The sequence below is a fragment of the Echiichthys vipera genome, assembly GCF_963691815.1.
Source record: "Echiichthys vipera genome assembly, chromosome: 8".
Lineage (NCBI taxonomy): Eukaryota > Metazoa > Chordata > Actinopteri > Perciformes > Trachinidae > Echiichthys > Echiichthys vipera.
In genome coordinates, this window is record NC_139833.1 from 28,936,250 (window position 1) to 28,956,066 (window position 19,817).

Consider the following 19,817-nt stretch of genomic DNA (forward strand, 5'->3'; position numbering starts at 1 on the left):
ATACAGGATTAAGGGCCCTTCGCTGGGACTTTGGGTTGGGATTGTGGGCTCTCAAAAGTGAAACCTGATTGTGGGAATATACCCTAGTCCTTACCAACACTCAACAATCCGGGGCTCTGTTGTGGCAGGTGGGCTTGGTGACTATGGTTCAGATGAGAGTGAGGATGAGGATGAACGCAGCGTGCGCGGGTCAGAATCCTCTGACACAGATGAGGAGGAGTTGCACCACCGCATCCGAGAGAAGCAGGACGCCTTCCGCCGCAAGGAGCGAGAGATGCAGCAGCTGCAAGAAAAACAAGCACAGGAGGCTCTGCTTGCTCGTGGTAAGACATGCTGTTCATGTTAAGAGCAGGAACACACTGCAATGCTCGACTCTAATGCCTCAAAATGTTGGAGCTGTGTGCTACAACGCAGAGCCAAAGTAAACATAATGCTGGATCTTTTTTCCCACATGTTTTTGCATATTTCTACTATTTATGTACTTAATTGGCGAATTCTGTTTGTGTTAAAGTTGTAGTATTTATCCAACAACAAAGGAAGATGTTGATAATTACGTCTGGAGTTAAGTTGTAAACATTAAATGCTCACAGTTCGAGCAGGAGTTAAACCAATTTAGTGCCGACTCGATCTCATCTTGAACATCACTAAAATTACAACCATAATGAGTGTGAAAGTTGTGAAGTGTTTTCTGACTCTTTACAGCACCTGATGTTTCCTTGTTTATTTTGACATGAGTCTTTGTCTGTAAAGATACTCGGTCATTTAGGTCATAGTTTCCTTGAATAACATGTGTTTTTGTTGTTTGTTTCTACAGAAGAGATGGTGAAGGAGAGATTGAGCAGAGAAAAGGGGGATTATGATGAGGGCCAGCCAGAGAATCCACACAAACAGGAATTTAAGGAGAGGGAGGCGGAGCCCTTGGTAGAAAGGCGTAGGTCCCGTAGTGAGAAGGAGGGTAGCGAGAGCAAGCACCCGGGCAGAGGGAAGGAGCGATCAGGGCGAGGCAGCAGCAGTTCACCGGCCAACGGTCACAGCAGCAGCTCCCGTTCCACCTCCAGCCACAGCAGCCGTCGCTCTTCCTCCTCCTCGTCTTCCTCTTCCTCAGCATCTTCCCGCAGTTCATCACGATCCTCCTCCCCACGAAGGAAGAGGAGGCGTAGCCGCTCCTCCTCCCACAAGGCTCGCAGGCGAAGCCGCAGCCACAGCTCCCACAGGCATCGTAGTGAGAAGGTCAGGGACAGGCGGAGGAGCAGCGCTGAGAGATCAGGCCGCCACAAGAAAGATCGCAGTGAATCCAGGGAGCGCAGGAGCCGCAGGAGTAGATCCAGATCCAGAGAGCGAGACAGGGGCAGAGCTAGGGCCAGAGATAGCCACAGTCGCAGCAGAGAGCGAGAAAAGGAGAAAGAAAGGGAGAAGGAGAGGAGAAGGAGCCGCGATGTCCGGGACAGCAGTCATAGTCGTAGCAGCAAACACAAACAGAAGGCCTCCAGCAAAGACAGGGAGAGGAGGAGAGAGAGGAGTCATAGCCATGAGAAAGACAGGAAAAAGAAGGAGAAGGATAGGGAAAAAGATTCAGATAAAAAGAAGGAAAAGCCAAAGGCCAAAGAGAAGGAAAAAGGAAGCTCTGTAGTTGCAGAAGAGAATGGCAAATCAAAGAAAAGGAAAGAGAGTGACTCGTGCACGGACTCTCAGAGTGACAAGCACTCCCGGCAAGATGGCAGAGCCGGCAAGAAGGGCTCCGCCAAAACTAGCAGGAAGCGCTCAGACTCTGACTCAAGTAGATCCCCTACCCCTCAAGTTAGCAAGGAAAAGAAATCTAAAAAATCCAAACGTAGTCGCTCCAGATCGACGGAAAAATCTCACAAGTCTGGTAAGAAGGCAAGCCGCAAACACAAGTCTAAGTCGCGATCAAGGTAGTATTCGTTTTTTTCTCTTTTTATCCTACTGTATGTTTTCATTGTACGTCTCACTGTGATTTCTCTGGAGTGCTTTTTAATCACTATATTTGAAATAATTTTAACAAGGAAAACTGTTGACAGAATTTTCTGAGTGTGCTGTCAAATGCAGTCACATCTGCTTAACTGTGTGAAGTCAAGTCTGATAAAATAAAGGGTTTTAATGCTTCATGGCTGTTTTTATCTATCAAATGCAAATTTGATGGCTGATTTATTTATTTTTTCAGATGAAGCCGCATGGTCTCTGTTGCCTTAATACAGTGCAGTCTGTTCCGTAGCACCTTGATAAGATTTGAAACCTGCTGTCTATCTGTCCATAATATAAATAAAAAAACGGCGGGGGGGCTTAAACAATGTCAAAGTGAACCAAACAGACATTTCTTGCCTTAAACTGTGCACTGCAGGGTGTATTTACTCTTGTAGAGTCTGCAGAACATTAGTGTTTATGGAGATTGTGTCTAGTGTTTTTGTCCACGGAGTGTACAGCATGTCTGGTGGGAGGGGAGGGGGGTAATTGTGCATGTTTGTATTATGTAGTATGCGTGGGTAAGTGTGATTGGTGCAGTATTAACGTTCTGTCCACGCCTCTCTTTCAGGTCAACGTCCCCCTCCCGTCGTAGCAGACGCTGAGGAGCACAGTTAACCACCCGATCAGTGCATTTGACCATTTTAAATTCCATGAGTTGAACAGGCTTGTCTCATTATAGAGGCAGTTGTGTAGGTGAAACCCCCTCATACATCTTTCATCTTTGTAAATATATTGTTATTTTTAAAGTGTGGCTGAAGAGCAAGGCTTTTTGAATGGTAGGAGTTTTCACTTGTATCATTACGCAAAGCTTAATAAGACTGTGGACACTAAAAACTCAAGCTGTATCATTTTAAACCATAACAGGATTAACTCCTTTCTCCAAACATTATTGTAAGATGTCCAATAAAATGTGTTCCTTGTTTTGCATCGCTGTGTCTTTTTTTTATGTTAAATGTAAGGACAAACAGCACTTTCTATACTGGCTAAGGATGGTGGATACATGGTGCAGAAGAGAGCACACACATTCCATCAGCCTCTGGTACACAGTGAGAAATAACTGAAAATAACATAAACCTGTGGCAACTAACCAACAATTAGTATATAAAGACGGTACTTTAGTCGTAAGTAATCTATTACACCATTCCATTACTATTTACAGCATTTACTTCGCTGTTAGGCTACTAGTTTCCCGTCGGTAGCTTAAATTGTCGGACCGGTAGGAACTAAAAATTCTCATGTTTCAGCCCGAGCAGAAAAGACGAGCACTCTGGGTTAAAGTGTCAGTCTGATCTGTTACAGAGCACTATTCCAGTGGCTAGCTGCGAAACTCAGCATGTACGCGCATAAGTGTGTCCGCCTTATGTCGAGGCTGTACAGCCGTAAGACGGGCGCAGTGTGCGGTGTGGTCCCGGGGCCGGCAGGACGGAGCGGGTTCAGCTGGACTGCGGTGTGTAAAGGGCGGACACTGTGGATGCAGAGGAGCGCCTGTCTGAAGACCCAGCGACACACCGTGCCCTGTCACACCAGGTACCACACACAGACGGGGCACTTCAGTCAGAGGTGCCACTTGGTTAACGGTCACTTCATCCATTCGTATTTATAGTCAGAGTTAAATCATGGCAGGACACTTTCCATACAGAGAAGGTGTAGACTACTTACCTTCACGTCAGTTTCCATGTTTTGGGGAAAATGTGATCAATGTGACAAACTGAGATGAGCGCATTGTTGTCCCCAAAATAGGGGTCAACTTTGGACAAATTGCAACAGTAGCAATCTCAACTGATTTTGGATCCTCAATATGTCCTGAGTGAGGAAAAAAGGCCAGAAGAATCCCAATAGGGGAAAGTTTCTAAAAAGGCCTAAATATACCCTATGATTCAACTATTCAATATTTATCTCAAAGGAATAGAGGGGGGGATAACCTTCAGATATCACCATTATGGTTGAGTTGATCACGTACATAGACAAAAAATGTATTACAAGTTTGAAAATGACAATTGTTCACATGGGCAAACAGGGCATAATGTAATTCTGTTTGTGCTAATTTTCATAAATACCAACATATCTAAAGATTGGGTAAAGACAGGTGAAAATGTGTGGTTGATATAACAGTAAAAGACTTAATGTTCAGGTGTGAATGAACCCATTAAGTCGACCCATGGAAGCTACTAAATAGAGGCAGGAAGAAGGACTTTAAAGCAGCCTTTCTGACTCATTATTGCAGAGATGAGGTTCTGGGTCTGGGGGATGAGTCTGAGAGAAGAACAGGAGAATGCAGAGGACAAAAGGAGCTCAAATAATGTCTGTGTTTATTGTGTAATTGTGTTTCTTGTGCAGGACACATTTCCAGTTGTCAGTCATGTACAGGAGTGAAATCCATTCAGCAGTGACCCAAGTCCCTGCTTTAAAGTCCCTCTTCCTGCTCCATTTATTAACGCTCATGTGTAAACTAAATGGGTTCATTCATACCTGAACATGAAGTCTTTTACTGTTATATATCAACAGTATCCCACCACACACTATCGCCTGTTTATACCCAATGTTTACATCTGTTTTAAGTATTTATGGAAATTAGCACAGGCATAATTAGATTATGCCGCCATTTCACATGTGAACAATTTCCAAAAACTTGTAATACATTTAGTGTTTGTCTTGATGTAAGTGGTCAGCTCAGTCATTTTCACGGTGATATCAGAAGGTTACTGTTTTTTCCTTATTTGTGTGAGAAAAATGATGAATAGTTGAATGCAGAGGGAATATTTGGGTCTTGTTCAAAACTTTCCCCTGCTGGAATTCTTCTTGGCTTTTCTTCCCTTACTCAGGACATATTGAGGTTTCCTAAAATGACTTGAGCACCATAAATGATGAATGGTTTTAGACTTCCGAATCCAATAAAGTGACACTTCATCTTTCAGTGGAGTGTTCTCATGAGGAAATCCTGTATCGAGTTATCGTTATAAACAGTTATGTCATCTAAACTGACAACTCCTACAACTGACTCAAAATCTGATTTGAAATGCATTAAAGTTATTAATATAATGAGAAAATACTTTATATTTTTCATTTGAAATGTGTTAAATTCCCACAGGAGTATAAACATAGGCTTCACTGTGGTTATTTCATATAGACTAGTAATTCATGCAGAGAACGTGACACATTGTGGTATACAGGTGCATCTAAAAAACATTGAGTGTCGTGAAAAGTTGAATATTTTTTGTCAGTCACTTCATAAAGTGAAACGTATATTCTAGACTCATTAGACCTACATGCAAATTAAATGTTTCAAGCATTTTTATTTTGACAATTTTGATATTTACGGCCTACAGCTAAAACAAAGAAATCAGAAACTATTATAATGTTGTATGTTGGCAGAGTGCTGCTGTAACAAAGGATATTCATGGAAAGTTGAGCGGAAGGGAAAGGTGTGGTAGAAACAGGGAGGACCGCAGACTTGAGAAGACTGTCAAGCAAAGTCGATTCAAGAACTTTAGGGAGCTGCACGAGGGCTGGACCGAGGCTGGAGTCAGTGCATCGAGAGCCCCACAGATACAAGACTGTCAACAGGAAGATGAGACACCACACAGCCAATAGAGAGGAGCTGAAGGCCGCTATGAAAGCCACCCGGGCTTCCACAGCACCTCAGCAGCACTGCTACAGGCCAATCGCCTCCGTGCCACGCCACATTGGAATTGTAACTCATGCAAATGGAGCCCAGATTGAAAGCATTGAGTGCATAAATGAACATACTTTTCAGAAGGGACAAAACAACACTTCTCTAAGATATTCTAATTGTTTTAGATGCACCTGTAAATCATTCTAAATATATAAAAATGGTCTATATTGGGAAGTCAGTGATATACCAGCAAATGAATAAAAAAAAAGATTTGTTTGCTAGTCATTTTCCCCTCTCTATTGACTAATGGACTTATCCTTTCAGCAACAATTGGAGATGTTGTGGCATTCGATACAGTGCCTTTTAAAGCCATGGTCCCAAGAAATGTTTCCAAGGTTGTACAGTGCCTATAGAAAGTCATGATGCCCTTTTGAAATGGTCACTTTTTTTGTTGTACAGCCTGAAATGAGAATATATTTCCCCAGTGTGAACATTCAAGTGATTTCTTTTTAAAAAAAAATTTTTTCTGACAATTAAATAAAAATAAAAACAAGAATAGCAGGGTTGGAAAGTGATGAGTCTCTTTAGAAGAACCATTCTGAACATTCTCAGGTTTAACCAATCACCTTCCAGATCACACACCAAGTTAATCGACCTCCACCTGACATCAGCTGTTCCTGTGATTTGACTTCAGAATAAAATCAGCTGTTCCTTTGATTTGACTTCAGAATAAAATCAGCTGTTCCTTTGATTTGACTTCAGAATAAAATCAGCTGTTCCTGTGATTTGACTTCAGAATAAAATCAGCTGTTCCTTTGATTTGACTTCAGAATAAAATCAGCTATTCCTGTGATTTGACTTCAGAATAAAATCAGCTGTTCCTTTGATTTGACTTCAGAATAAAATCAGCTATTCCTTTCATTTGACTTCAGAATAAAATCAGATATTCCTTTGATTTGACTTCAGAATAAAATCAGCTGTTCCTTTCATTTGACTTCAGAATAAAATCAACTGTTCCTTTGATTTGACTTCAGAATAAAATCAGCTGTTCCTTTGATTTGACTTCAGAATAAAATCAGCTGTTCCTTTGATTTCACTTCAGAATAAAATCAGCTGTTCCTTTGATTACTTCAGAATAAAATCAGCTGTTCCTTTGATTTCACTTCAGAATAAAATCAGCTGTTCCTTTGATTACTTCAGAATAAAATCAGCTGTTCCTTTGATTTGACTTCAGAATAAAATCAGCTGTTCCTTTGATTACTTCAGAATAAAATCAGCTGTTCCTTTGATTTGACTTCAGAATAAAATCAGCTGTTCCTTTGATTACTTCAGAATAAAATCAGCTGTTCCTTTGATTTGACCTCATAATAAAATCAGCTGTTCCTTTCATTTGACTTCAGAATAAAATCAGATGTTCCTTTGATTTGACTTCAGAATAAAATCAGCTGTTCCTTTCATTTGACTTCAGAATAAAATCAACTGTTCCTTTGATTTGACTTCAGAATAAAATCAGCTGTTCCTTTGATTTGACTTCAGAATAAAATCAGCTGTTCCTTTGATTTCACTTCAGAATAAAATCAGCTGTTCCTTTGATTACTTCAGAATAAAATCAGCTGTTCCTTTGATTTCACTTCAGAATAAAATCAGCTGTTCCTTTGATTACTTCAGAATAAAATCAGCTGTTCCTTTGATTTGACTTCAGAATAAAATCAGCTGTTCCTTTGATTACTTCAGAATAAAATCAGCTGTTCCTTTGATTTGACTTCAGAATAAAATCAGCTGTTCCTTTGATTACTTCAGAATAAAATCAGCTGTTCCTTTGATTTGACCTCATAATAAAATCAGCTGTTCCTTTCATTTGACTTCAGAATAAAATCAGATGTTCCTTTGATTTGACTTCAGAATAAAATCAGCTGTTCCTTTGATTTGACTTCAGAATAAAATCAGCTGTTCCTTTGATTACTTCAGAATAAAATCAGCTGTTCCTTTGATTTCACTTCAGAATAAAATCAGCTGTTCCTTTGATTTCACTTCAGAATAAAATCAGCTGTTCCTTTGATTACTTCAGAATAAAATCAGCGGTTCCTTTGATTTGACTTCAGAATAAAATCAGCTGTTCCTTTGATTACTTCAGAATAAAATCAGCTGTTCCTTTGATTTGACCTCAGAATAAAATCAGCTGTTCCTTTGATTACTTCAGAATAAAATCAGCTGTTCCTTTGATTTCACTTCAGAATAAAATCAGCTGTTCCTTTGATTTCACTTCAGAATAAAATCAGCTGTTCCTTTGATTTGACCTCAGAATAAAATCAGCTGTTCCTTGAGGATACCTCTCCTAGTAGTGCATGGTAACACAAAGACTTTACCATGGTTGGAAAGGTGCTTTCAAAAGAGCTCCAGAATAAAGTTGTGGATAGGCACAAGTTAGGAGAAGGATCTAAAAAGATTTCAAATGCTTTAACTATCCCTCTGAGGACCGTTCAGAGTATTGTCCAGAAGTGGAGGCATATGGCTCCACCCAGACCTGGCCTAGATCGGGCCGCCCCTCCAAACTGGAGACGGAGCCAGGAAAAGATTGATCAGGGAAGCTACCAAGAGGCCCTTGGTGACCTTGAAGGTTGGAGGTTGGTCGATCTGTGCATGTGAACACAATTTCACAAGTTTGGCAGGGTGGAGAGAAATAAGCTTTTTTCTGAAAAAATGTCAGCAAAAGGTGCCTCCACAAAGGATGAAATCTGGGGACTCATCACTTTTCCAACCCTGCTATTCTACTTTTTCATTTCTTTATTAATTTTCAGACATTTTGGAAGAAAAAAAAATTCACTTGACTGTTTTGAGGCGAAATGCGTAAATCAAGCTGGACTTTTTTATGTATTCTCATTTCAGACTGTAAAACAAAAAAAGTGACTTTCAAATGGGTATGGTGACTTTCTATAGGCACTGTATGCTTCATTTTGTTCCCCTCTTAAGTGTCATGTTTAGGTGTGTACATGTGTTGATGAGGTCCTGTCCATGTTACTATTCGCAGTGCTCGGTCAGCCTCGGAAACCACAGTGGACCCTGATGAGCTGAGGAGGTTCCAGTCACTGGCCAACAAGTGGTGGGATGAACAGGGAGAATTTGCAGCTCTACATGCCATGAATGACCTGAGAGTGCCTTTTATACGGTGTGTGTCAGCCAGCATGTCAATAGTCATATTTTTGAAATGCCAAGATGTCACTGTCAACATAGGGCTGTTCGGCAGAGGCGTCGAGCACTTGTGACAAAACATAGCCTGGAGGAGATCCAGCCCCGTGGTATTATAGAGCAAAAACACGTCAGTGATACACCGAGGTAGAATAAATTGAAAGTGACAGGATTCCTCCACACATCGGCACATTTACAACAAATAACGTTTCAACTGCCCCAGTGCTACATACTTTGATGTTCTGCGGCCGTCTGCGTCTGTTTTGATTGATAAGATCTGCTGTAGGGGCCCCACGAGATAATCCTTACATTACCCAGCCAGCCAAGAGCCCGTCGCCTCTCTCCCCCTCCCCCCTTCCGTGGTCCTGGTGACGGCGGTGATGATGATGTGTGTTTATGGTGACAGTATGACAGATCCAGCGCCAGTGTAAGGCTGAGCGAGGCTGATTTGCCTGATGCGAGTGTGCCCTCAGGCTGTGTCTTAAATGAGATGCAGCAGCACCACTGCTACTGTTGCTGCTCTACCTTTTACACTCTCACTTTCTTGGTATGATACACCAAATCCTGACTTTTCAAAACTTTGATTTTATTTACTGAATATGCTGTGTTCTGCTTTTTTTTCACCACACCAAACGAAATATTTCAATCACTTGTAAGTAAGTTACAGAAAATGCTGGAAAGGATTTCCAGTACTGGTATCAGCGCTTGCACAAGTCTATGTAGTCTCACTACAAAATTTATCCCAGAAAAAAATCAACTTTAAAGTATTGAGTGGTAGAATGTAACTAAGTACATATACTCAAATACTTAATACATAGATAGATAAATAGATAGATAGATAACTTTATTTATCCCCGAGGGGAAATGAGGTCATCGTAGCAGCGGTACAAAGCAATCAGAAGTACAAAAGATAAAATAAAATATAAAATACAAAACATGAACTACAATAAAAGTACAGTATTGCAGATAAACACTATATTACAATATACTATGTGTAAGCATTTAATGTACTTAAGTCCTTTCTTTTTATGCCCCTTTTTGCTTCTACTCCGCTACATTTCAGAAGGAACTTGTACTTGTTTTACTGCATTATGTTTATCTGACAGCTTTAGATACTTTAGAAAATAAGATTTGGACAAATCACATCCATACAGGGTTGTTAGTTGTTGTGTATATAAAATAATAATCTAAATTCCACTTTAGTGGTTCTCTGTATCGTCCGATACACAAGTTCAGGTATTGGACTCTGAATCTGTAACGGCAGATATTCCAAATTCAGATATTGGAATTGGATCGGAACTGAAAAAAGCGGACCGCTACGTCTCGACTTAATACAGTGCAACATTTTGAGAGTTATCATCAGGGGAAACATGCACTACTTCCTTTTTTCTTCTTTCTTTGAAGAAATTAGCAATTCTGTTTTAATGCTCCTCCCCTGGGTAATGCCAGAATCATAGAAAATGCATTCAAACGCACGTTGCATTGATTCAGTGGTCTGCACACTTCATAATAGCAGTTTGTATTAAATTAATGCATTTTGTGTTCAACGGTAAGAATTTACTAAGTCAGTTTGTCTCTTTTACCCTGTTCGTTTTGCACATTTCACTTGTGTTGTGACAACGTGCCACCCACACTTGCAGCAGTCTTCAAATACTCAAATACATCAGACATTTGTTTTTGTTATGTATAGGATTTCAAATGAAAGAGAATGACATGTAGATGATAAATCTCTTTATTTTAACTACACTTTAGCAGTCAGAATCATGTTTTATAATTAACTTTATAGTTAATTATACGAGTAATAGTTCATCGTGCTTGGCATTCCATTTAGACTGTTGCTACGTAGCTTTTGACTGCGTCTTTCTGTGCTGTGCCGAGGTGGGGTTGGGAGCTTGTTAGGTGGATGTCTACCAACACCTTATCCTCTTCTTTTCATCGCTTGCACGAATGCTCTTGCACCCCCAGCAGAGCTTTAATGGGCACGATGCATACCCAGATCCTGGCCTGTTCTGCATGTTTAATGCCTGAGGCAAACAGTCGTCAGCATGTGTGTGAAGCAGGGATGGCAGGGAGATGAATTTGTAGCCAGAGGATATTTTTGGTTGTTAGCTGGCAGACACTGTGGCTCACGGTGAAAGGGAGATGGTTGTGACAGTGGATGGTGTGAGCAAAATGTAGTATGTAATGAGATTCTCACGGTCTCCAACCTTCCGTACACCTCCTTTTAATAAGCAGCATAACTAAGGCGGTGGATGTTTATGAATACACACATCTTGCCTCAGTCATTTCAAACAGGCTTGTCTGTGACTGTAACGTGACGGGTGAATGTTGGAGAGTAAGAGCAGGATAATGGTTGATCGTTTAATTAAATCCACTTCTCATTTACCTGTTCAGGGATAATCTGCTGAATGTGCACAAGACCCATCACCCTGGGAAACCACTCGGAGGACTCAGGATACTGGATGTCGGCTGCGGAGGAGGCCTGCTCACAGAGGTACAGTAAAGACCCAGTGTGAGCAAAGACATGCCGACAGAAATCTATTTCCCCCACACATCCTCTGTTCATTCCCAACAGATTCGATTGTTACCTTTCACGTCACGTTGTGTCTTTTCTTTCCAGCGTTCTTTATTCAGTATGAGATTCTGCTTTCTCTGCATTATAGTGCCAGTCCTTTCACATACATACCAGTGCCCCCCAAAAAAACATTTAAATGTCAGCCTAATGCTCCCTCTCTTTTGATTTGACTGGTCTCAGTTTGGTGGAGGGGACAGTCGGTCATTTACAGTTGTTTATCTGTTTGTTAGTGTTGATAGCTGGGCAGCCAGGACAGGGCTTCTGTCTCTGCCTTTATTTGAGCTGAGGACATACCAGCTGTGTTGTGTGATTTGAGAAGACAAAATCAGGTCCTGTACTTATATGGCTCTGTCACATTCAGACACAGATACACACTCAAAGAAAACTAAATTTGTCTTTTAAGATCACAACGGTGGTTGTGTCTCTGGGTGTCTTGTCACTACAACCCTTCCCATCAGAAGGGATCAGCTGTGGGAGGATGGAGATCAGCCCCTGGGGAAGTGCAGCTCACAACACACGCCTGTGTGTTCACTTTTGTCCAGCAGAGGGCAGTGTAGCTCACATCCAACCCCCTCTGATGCTTGTCACCTGGTCTGAAATGCTGTTACACTTTTTTACAACACGTGTGTCTCAGAGTTCACTATGTCTGAGCTCTACACACAGTCACTACAACTGCAGTCCATGTGCACTAAACTGTGGATCATTTCTCATTGCTTTGTCATAAAACACATTCAATGAGCACATCTTTAAATGTCATGGGTTGTTATTTTACTCAAACTCCACAACAAAAGCTCTCTGTATATAAAGTTAATTTTTCGCATATTTAAATACTATTTTAAAAAGAACAAAAAACATAACCCCAAATTTCTGTAAATTATAATACATATGCTTCAATCAGCTACATCTAAAAAAACAAAAAACAAAACAGAGAGGAATCATTTTCCTCATGGAGGTGGAAAGTTTATGACCCCAGCGACATCTGGTCAGATGTCAGATGTCCCTCATTTGGTCAGATGCCCCTCACTCAGATCGCCTAAATGAACCTAGGTGTGCATTTCGTTTGAAACTCGACTTGTTACGTCAGATAAGTATGACACCAAAACAGGCTACCAGCTGAACGCTCCCACATCAGTCAGTCTGTGGAGCCGAATTGTCAGAGAGGGCCAGTGGAAATGCAGTAGACATACTGTATATCCTGAGTCATATTTATCAGTCTTTCTGAGTTTTGTTTCAGCAGCATCATTGCTATACTGCATTATAAAAGAGGTGAATCAAATACCACTGCATTTATCTGTGCACAAACAAACTGTTTGTCTGATGAGGAAAGCTTTGTAAGTAAAAACAAAACAAAAACAGTGCTGATCAGAATCTGACAAAAAGACGAGGTCAGATGATCTAACTGTACAGGTACCTAAGTGTTGCTCTAGTAAGGCATTTTTAAAAACAATAATATACAGTAGATCCTGATTGGACTTTTCTCTATCCCCTCTCTCCTTTTTGTCCGTCTCAAGCCCCTAGGTCGCCTGGGAGCTGACATGTTGGGTATAGATCCAGTAGGCGACAGCATCAGTACAGCCCAGGTGCATTCGTCCAGTGACCCGGACCTTTGTGACCGAGTCTGCTACCGGGCCTGCACCCTGGAGGAGCTCTCAGCAGAAGAGGAGGGAGGCGAGGAGGAGCAGGGGGCGGGCCGCTTTGATGCCGCCGTAGCCTCCGAGGTGGTGGAACATCTGGCTGACCTGGAAACGTTCGCCTTCTGCTGCAGCCACGTGCTGAAGGTGTGTCCTGGGATAGTGTGTGTGTGTGTATGTGTGTGTTTTCCTCCAGCTGTTAGCTCATGTCTGCACCAATACAGTATGTGTCTGTGTTCATCTGAGCATATGCTAATGTGCATGAGGATTTTGCATGATTTTGTTTGTTGTTTCGGCATCTGTTGTGTTTCACTGGGAAAATGTTAGTTTGTGTTTTTATGTGTGTGTGTGCGTTGCATTGAACCTTGGCAAGCTTTGGTGAAAGCTATACATCAATTGAAGATCAATATCTCCTGGGGTCTGTCTCTGTCTCATTTGGTCAAGGCCCAATCTGGGCACCTGTCAGGTATCTGTACATTTCCAAGGAAAAAGTAAAGCTTGGAAATTTTGGATGATTTCTATTTATAAATCATAACTTTTTTAATATTGAACTTATATTATGGTAAAATATACATAGATATATGTTCTGGATTAAAATCGTGCTCAGTGAGATTTTAATCTATTTGAGTGAGTTAAAACAATGGTGAGTAATCATATGACCCATTAATGAAAGCACTTGTTGCCTTTTTGCTGAGTATTCCAATGTATAATAGTAAGGGCAGAAGTGTAATAGGAGCATGTGTGTGTATGGATTTAAGAGGGTAACATATAGAGGACGGACAGGAAGTAGAGAGGTGAATGTTGCCGTGTCCCAAATCGTGTGCAACAGTGAGACCTATGTACTGACACGATCAGTTCACTCCCCCAGTGAGTGCTGTCTCAAATCACACACTGCCGCTCCGCACCTACCGGAAAAGGCGATTATATTTCTTCTTCTGTTTATTATTCCAAAAGCTTTTCCATCAACCCTTCTGACTCAGCAAACAGAAAAAAATCCTTGTGATCCTCTTTTTACATTTATAAAGTGAATCTAGTCGTTGCTGCTCCGTTGCGCTGTTGTTCCGCTATTTTCCAGTTTGAATTAAGTCCCGCCTCTTCCGTTACATAGAAAAAAAGGCGGCGATTGAGGGCGTTGAGTGTCCATCGATCCACACTCAACGGTTTGGCTGTTTTTGAGGGCACAACCGGATAAATGCAGTACACTGTACAGACTTCCGGCGTGAACAGTTTGGGACACAGCATTTGTTTCAATAAATTTTACAAAAGAGCAAATAAATTAATAGTCAACACACATAGTGACCGTGAACGTGACAAGATGGAGGCTCTAAAAGAACAGGCTCACCTGCAGTTACATCTTACCACCACAGAGGCCGCTAGAAACAAGGTATCTCAAGTCTTACAGAGTACAACTTTAAAGTATGCCCATTTAAATGAATAGTAACCACACAGCACACTCTCCTATCACATGTACTGATCTTTTCCCAGCATAAACCATTAAAGAGGAATTTAGTAAAACTACAACCCTCTGCACGGTGCATTCTCTCATCACATGTGCAGGCCACATTACAGCCATCAGTACTGCACTGTCTCAGCTGAAGGACTGCATACTTTCATAGAAGTTTAGATTATATTACTGTGAATAAACACATTTTAATTAATTTTTTTTATGATATTTCAGTTAACCAGGAGGTAGAAGCCTAAAGCAAAGTACACAGTGCTAGTTTTTGGTAGCTAGCTGTTACCATGTAGGATGTAGCTTGATCGGGCATGCTAATGCTAATTGAGAAATTTTAATTCATCCATTTCCATACATTCTTTATTGTATATTATAATTGAGTTACACAGGTCAAATTTCTGGCTCAAATTGTCAAAGTTCCTTTCCACATTAGTTAACTTGCTAACTCGATAATACCACAGGATATGAACCTTAGAATGTGCTTTCTCTCTCTCTCAGGAGCAATTCTCTCACTTTAATAAATATCTTATATCGGGGCATCTATAAGCAGTGATGCTTTAGCATGAATTATGGTATTGTTTGGATTCATTTCACTGCACTCCTGTCCCCCTGTTGAAATGCCTCATCTTGACCTAGGTTGAACCTTAAGGCTTGGCACAGCTACCTCCTGGTCACTTGTCCATCTAATCCATTCTATAAATACCCTTATAACTCTGGTCACACCTTACTTGTGAACATCGTACCTGTAGGGATGTGATGTCATTGTAAAATATGTTTTCTGCAACAATATTAGCAGTAAAAAGTGTAAATATTTAATTCTTAATCAACTCAAACTGTTCTTTTTCTCCGTGTGCAGCCAGGCGGCTCACTCTTCATCACTACTCTGAATAAAACCAACCTGTCATACGCGTTGGCTATCGTTGTAGCCGAGCAGCTGCTGCGCATCGTTCCCAGCGGGACACACGACTGGGAAAAGTTCATCAGCCCTGTAGAGCTGGAGCGCCTCCTGGAGTCCAGTAAGTCCCAATCATTTCCATACGGGCAAAAGAGCACATACAGAATGAAGTGGGTTTCCTTGTAAACAATAAACAGATGATAAAGTGTTAATAATCAGTAGTGCTTAATAAGTATGATGAAATGAATCATGTCAACACCTTAAGCAGAAAGTGACTCACTCTGAAAGACCCATCCATCTTCAACCGCTTGTCCCTATCGTGGTCGCGGGATGCATCAGGCCTGAGGCACCCTGGACAGGACGCCAGTCTATCACAGGGCACATAGAGACAAACAAAGAAAGACAACCATTCACACTCACGGGCAATTTAGAGTCATCAATGAACCGAACACCTGCATGTCTTTGGACTGTGGGAGAAAGCTGGAGAACCCAGAGAAAAACCCACTCAGACACGGGGAGAACATGCAAACTCCACACAGAAGGGCCCCAGCCACAGTGGTAGCCCTCCTCTCTACTCTGAAAGATGTTAAAATTTAAATGTAGGTTGAATAAAGCAACATTTCACTGCCTAAACAGTATAAAAGAAGGGTCGTCATTTTTCCTTGCAGACTGTATACAGGGCCCCTACACAGTTTGGAAAAGTATGCAACTTCATTAGAGTCATTTCCAGGTCTGGATAAGTCTGGAAACAGGAAAAAGAGTTTGGAAAAATGTTTGAGTTGCACTTTCTAAAATAAAATATATTAATATCTACAAATCAAAAAAAGCTCACTAACGCAACACAGTCGACCTGTAGATGATATGACACTAGCCAAGCTGACTAAATGGTATCGGGTTACCATGGTTACCGTTCGCCCTGTGACTGCGATTCTCAGTTATTGAATTTTTTCCATACGTATGGTCTACATTGTATTTAGGATTTATTTGTATAAAAATGTTGTGCGTTGAACATGTCTCAGTTTGGAGTTCATTCACTTATATGAGCTACAGTAGGTAGGTAAAATGTCTTGTAATAACATGGCAACATAATGGCAAACATCAGAATTTGTTTAATATCGACCAAAAGAACCTCCAAGAAGTCTGGAATTTTTTGTCTGAAAATGTATAGAATTTTGATATAGAAAATGTGTAGGAACCCTGTGTTAAATGAGTCTACATTGAAATGGTTCTCCTTTATACACATTCATTTAGTTGGAGCAACTGTGAAAGTGCCATATGTTCATGTATCATACTTTGGCCTCTAACCTCCCCCATCCCTTCCATCCTCTCTCTCAGATGGTTTCTCAGTGCAGTCTGTCCAAGGAATGCTGTACAACCCAGCATCAGGAGCCTGGAGCTGGACTAACAGCACTGCCATCAACTACGCCCTCCACGCCGTTAAAGTGAGGGACGATTCCCATGCAGACCAGGCTTGGCAAAGCAGCGCCCACCAAGAGGACACACACAGCTGAGCCAAATGACCGGAGAACAAGTCAGAAAATAGAAGAAAAAAAAATACATTGAGTGACCAGCTGTGCTGCAGTATGAGACTGAGGTTACCTGAGGTTACCTAAAAAAGGGACATGGGTTGTAGTTGCAGAGTTGTACTCAGAGTAAGATTGCAGCTTTCGGTTTTCTGTCTGCCTTTGCTTTACTATGAAACAGGTTAAGAAATGTTTTTTTGCATCCTCTAATTGTGTCGTTCAGTAGCAAAGCTATAAGCAACGGAGTTCATAATGTTCACGTTCACTAGTTTCAGTATATATACTGAATCAGCTTCATATTGCATGTTGAATATTTTGTGACCTGCCATATTCTGTGCTACATCTTTCATCAGTTGCATTTCCGAGGAGTGAAAGTACAACAGTGAAACAGCTGATTTATTTGCTTAAATTTGAACAATAAATATGAATTCACGACTTGGCTGCACACTGGAAAGCATGTGTCGACGCTAAAGCCTTTAGATGTGTGCACACGCGAGGATGGGGCAGTCCCGTCCTCTGGGATAATAATGGGCCTCGCGTGGAAGTATTATATAATCCAAATCAAGCCTGTGGCAGAGAATAAGTCATGCTTCAGTGAGGTTCTTAAAGAAACCAATCACCATACTGTGAGTGCTGTTTTTAACCAAACACACTCAGGGGGCTACAGTGGGTGATGGTTTCAGGGGTCCCGCAAACCAAGGAATGTCAGTGGAGATGTTTCACTTAATAGAATGATCAAATGTGTTTCATCTCATCTCATCTTCAACCGCTTATCCGGGGCAGATTCATATTAATAATCACAGTGTGTATACATTTAAGGGGAAACTTCAAGAACTCCCACATGTGTCCCATTCACCAGGCTACAGTAGTGCCTGCAGTGCACTATCGTTCAAACACTAAATCAGCTGTGCACAATAACAAACACTCCTGCTCTGATGCGCGCTCCCTAAAGCCGCGGGAGTGCGCATCTAACTTGCTGTAGCCATGGCTGCAGTGAGGAGTTTAAAGTACAGCCCCGCGCCTTAGATCCATCACCCTGTTCGCTTTAAACACGCCTGGACAGACGGTCACCTGTTGATTCCGGTGGCACCGACGGTGATGTAAGCCAGGATCCTTACCACATCGTCTTTCCTCGCGGTTCTCCACGTCCACCCTGCGGCATGCTCCACAGACTGAGTCCGAGGACAGCCGGGGGATTTATCCGTCAAAATGAATGTCCTCTTACACTTCCGGAGTTGTTCCAGAGTGAGTATACTTTCCATTCTGCAACTCCGTGTAGATCCACAACAGGTAACAGGTGATCCGTATCAACGGATATAAGTAGATTAGAAGGCTCTAAGGCTTTAAGCTTGTTTTTCTGCAGTTTAATTGAGTATGTACAGTATGCCTGTGAATGTTATCCCCAGAGCAATTTCAGTCAAAAGCCACTGGACTTGGTTATTTATCTAGGAAGACGTTTCACTTCTATTCCAAGAGGCTTCATCAGTTCATGTACGCATTTGTCCAGGCTGGGACTGGACCAGGACTTGGACCAGGCTGGAACTGGACCAACTATCTGGTGTGGAGATCCAGGTACTTGGAGCACAAAGGGTTCCAGTGACATCATCAGCCTTGTGAGAGGTTAAATACCTGTATCTCACACCAGTTAGTTGGACCAGTCCCAGCCTGGTCCTGGTCCTGGTCCTGGTCCAGTCCCAGCCTGGTCAGATGCGTACATGAACTGATGAAGCCTCTTGGATGAGAGGTGAAACGTCTTCCTAGACAAATAACCAAGTCCAGTTGCTTTTGACTGAAATTGCTTTGAGGATAACGACGACCTGGACACATGAGAACATTCACAGGCATATAAGATCAAGATTATAACAATACAGATGGCTGCATTTTAAAGTCAGTGTTTTGCTGTTTTAATCCCTTAAAGGTAAACACATTCTTACAAACTGTCATAAATAGGCTGGTGGTTACTGAGCTGTTCAGTCGGCTTCTCTTCTAGAATATTACACTAGTCACTCAGCCTAATGTTGTTGGCCAATGGGTGATGGGTCCGTCATCGTGAGCCACTGGTTTCACCGGGGCGCGGGGGGCTCGTCAGGGCGCGGTGACTCCCGCACTGGAGTAGACAATGGGCCGGCTGCGTCAGGCTCACACAGTTTGGCGCATTCACACCGGATGTTGTCTAAGTTCACCGTGAAAATAAAAGTACTACTTAGCTTCAACCGCAAGCCCCAGACCCTTGATTAATTGGCTATTACTAGTAGCCTAATGTATTGAAATATTAAAAAAAAAAAATCCTAACTCGAGATCCACTAATTGTTCCAAGAATGTATTTTATTCCATCAAACTATTATTGATATGGTGGAGAAGGACCTCACCATTGAACTCAGTGGTTCCCAAGCCATTTGGAAAATTGTATTTTGTCCACTTTATTACCCACAGAGATATGCCTCCTCAATATGACAATACTGCCTTTGTTTTGTAGAGTACAATATATTATTGCCATTTCACGAAGACGAGATTAAGATCACAACCCCCATAACAATGCTGTCAAATCAATAAATAAGGTTTCACCATAAAGTCAAAGTAGCGTATAAAAAAGGTCAGTTAGTAACAAAGTGAGAGTACAGCTCAGTTACAGGAGGAGAGGAGCACATTAAGGGAATGATTTTTTGTGTGTGTGTGTGTGTGTGGGGGGGGGGGGTATAAAGAGTTTCGCGTATAGGATAACAAAGTTCACCAATAACATCTGAAGAGTCAACTTTAACTTTGAAATGCGTGAGCGGAAGTGACGCGGTTGTAGTCCTGCGCAGCTTGCCCGTGCTCTGTGACACCTGCAAAGGGAAGCGGAGCATCATCCGGGGGAGAGCGAGTGGAGATGTTTACTCCTTCTCATTTTCTGGAGAAATATTATACCACCGCCATGCCGTAGCCAACCCGCCGGGCCTTTAGATGAAGCCTAAC

General features: G+C 41.7%; 2 protein-coding genes across 2 annotated transcripts in view; both read left to right on the top strand.

Annotated features, from left to right (window-relative positions):
* pnisr (PNN-interacting serine/arginine-rich protein) overlaps positions 1-2,903 on the top strand; it is a 6,928-nt gene extending 4,025 nt beyond the window's left edge. The window contains exons 9-11 of the mRNA XM_083918232.1: positions 129-323; positions 815-1,913; positions 2,552-2,903. Coding sequence (XP_083774358.1) covers positions 129-323; positions 815-1,913; positions 2,552-2,585 — 1,328 coding nt within the window. The 3' untranslated portion in view covers positions 2,586-2,903. The remainder of the gene's footprint in view (positions 1-128; positions 324-814; positions 1,914-2,551) is intronic.
* A 440-nt stretch (positions 2,904-3,343) lies between these two features.
* coq3 (coenzyme Q3 methyltransferase) lies at positions 3,344-17,195 on the top strand (the record flags this gene model as incomplete). The annotated part of the gene is made up of 6 exons (XM_083918537.1): positions 3,344-3,510; positions 8,625-8,762; positions 11,177-11,276; positions 12,869-13,135; positions 15,301-15,460; positions 16,675-17,195. 6 exons carry the CDS (start codon positions 3,344-3,346, stop codon positions 16,848-16,850), a joined length of 1,008 nt encoding a protein of 335 aa, XP_083774663.1. The 3' UTR covers positions 16,851-17,195.
* Positions 17,196-19,817: the final 2,622 nt, after the last annotated feature.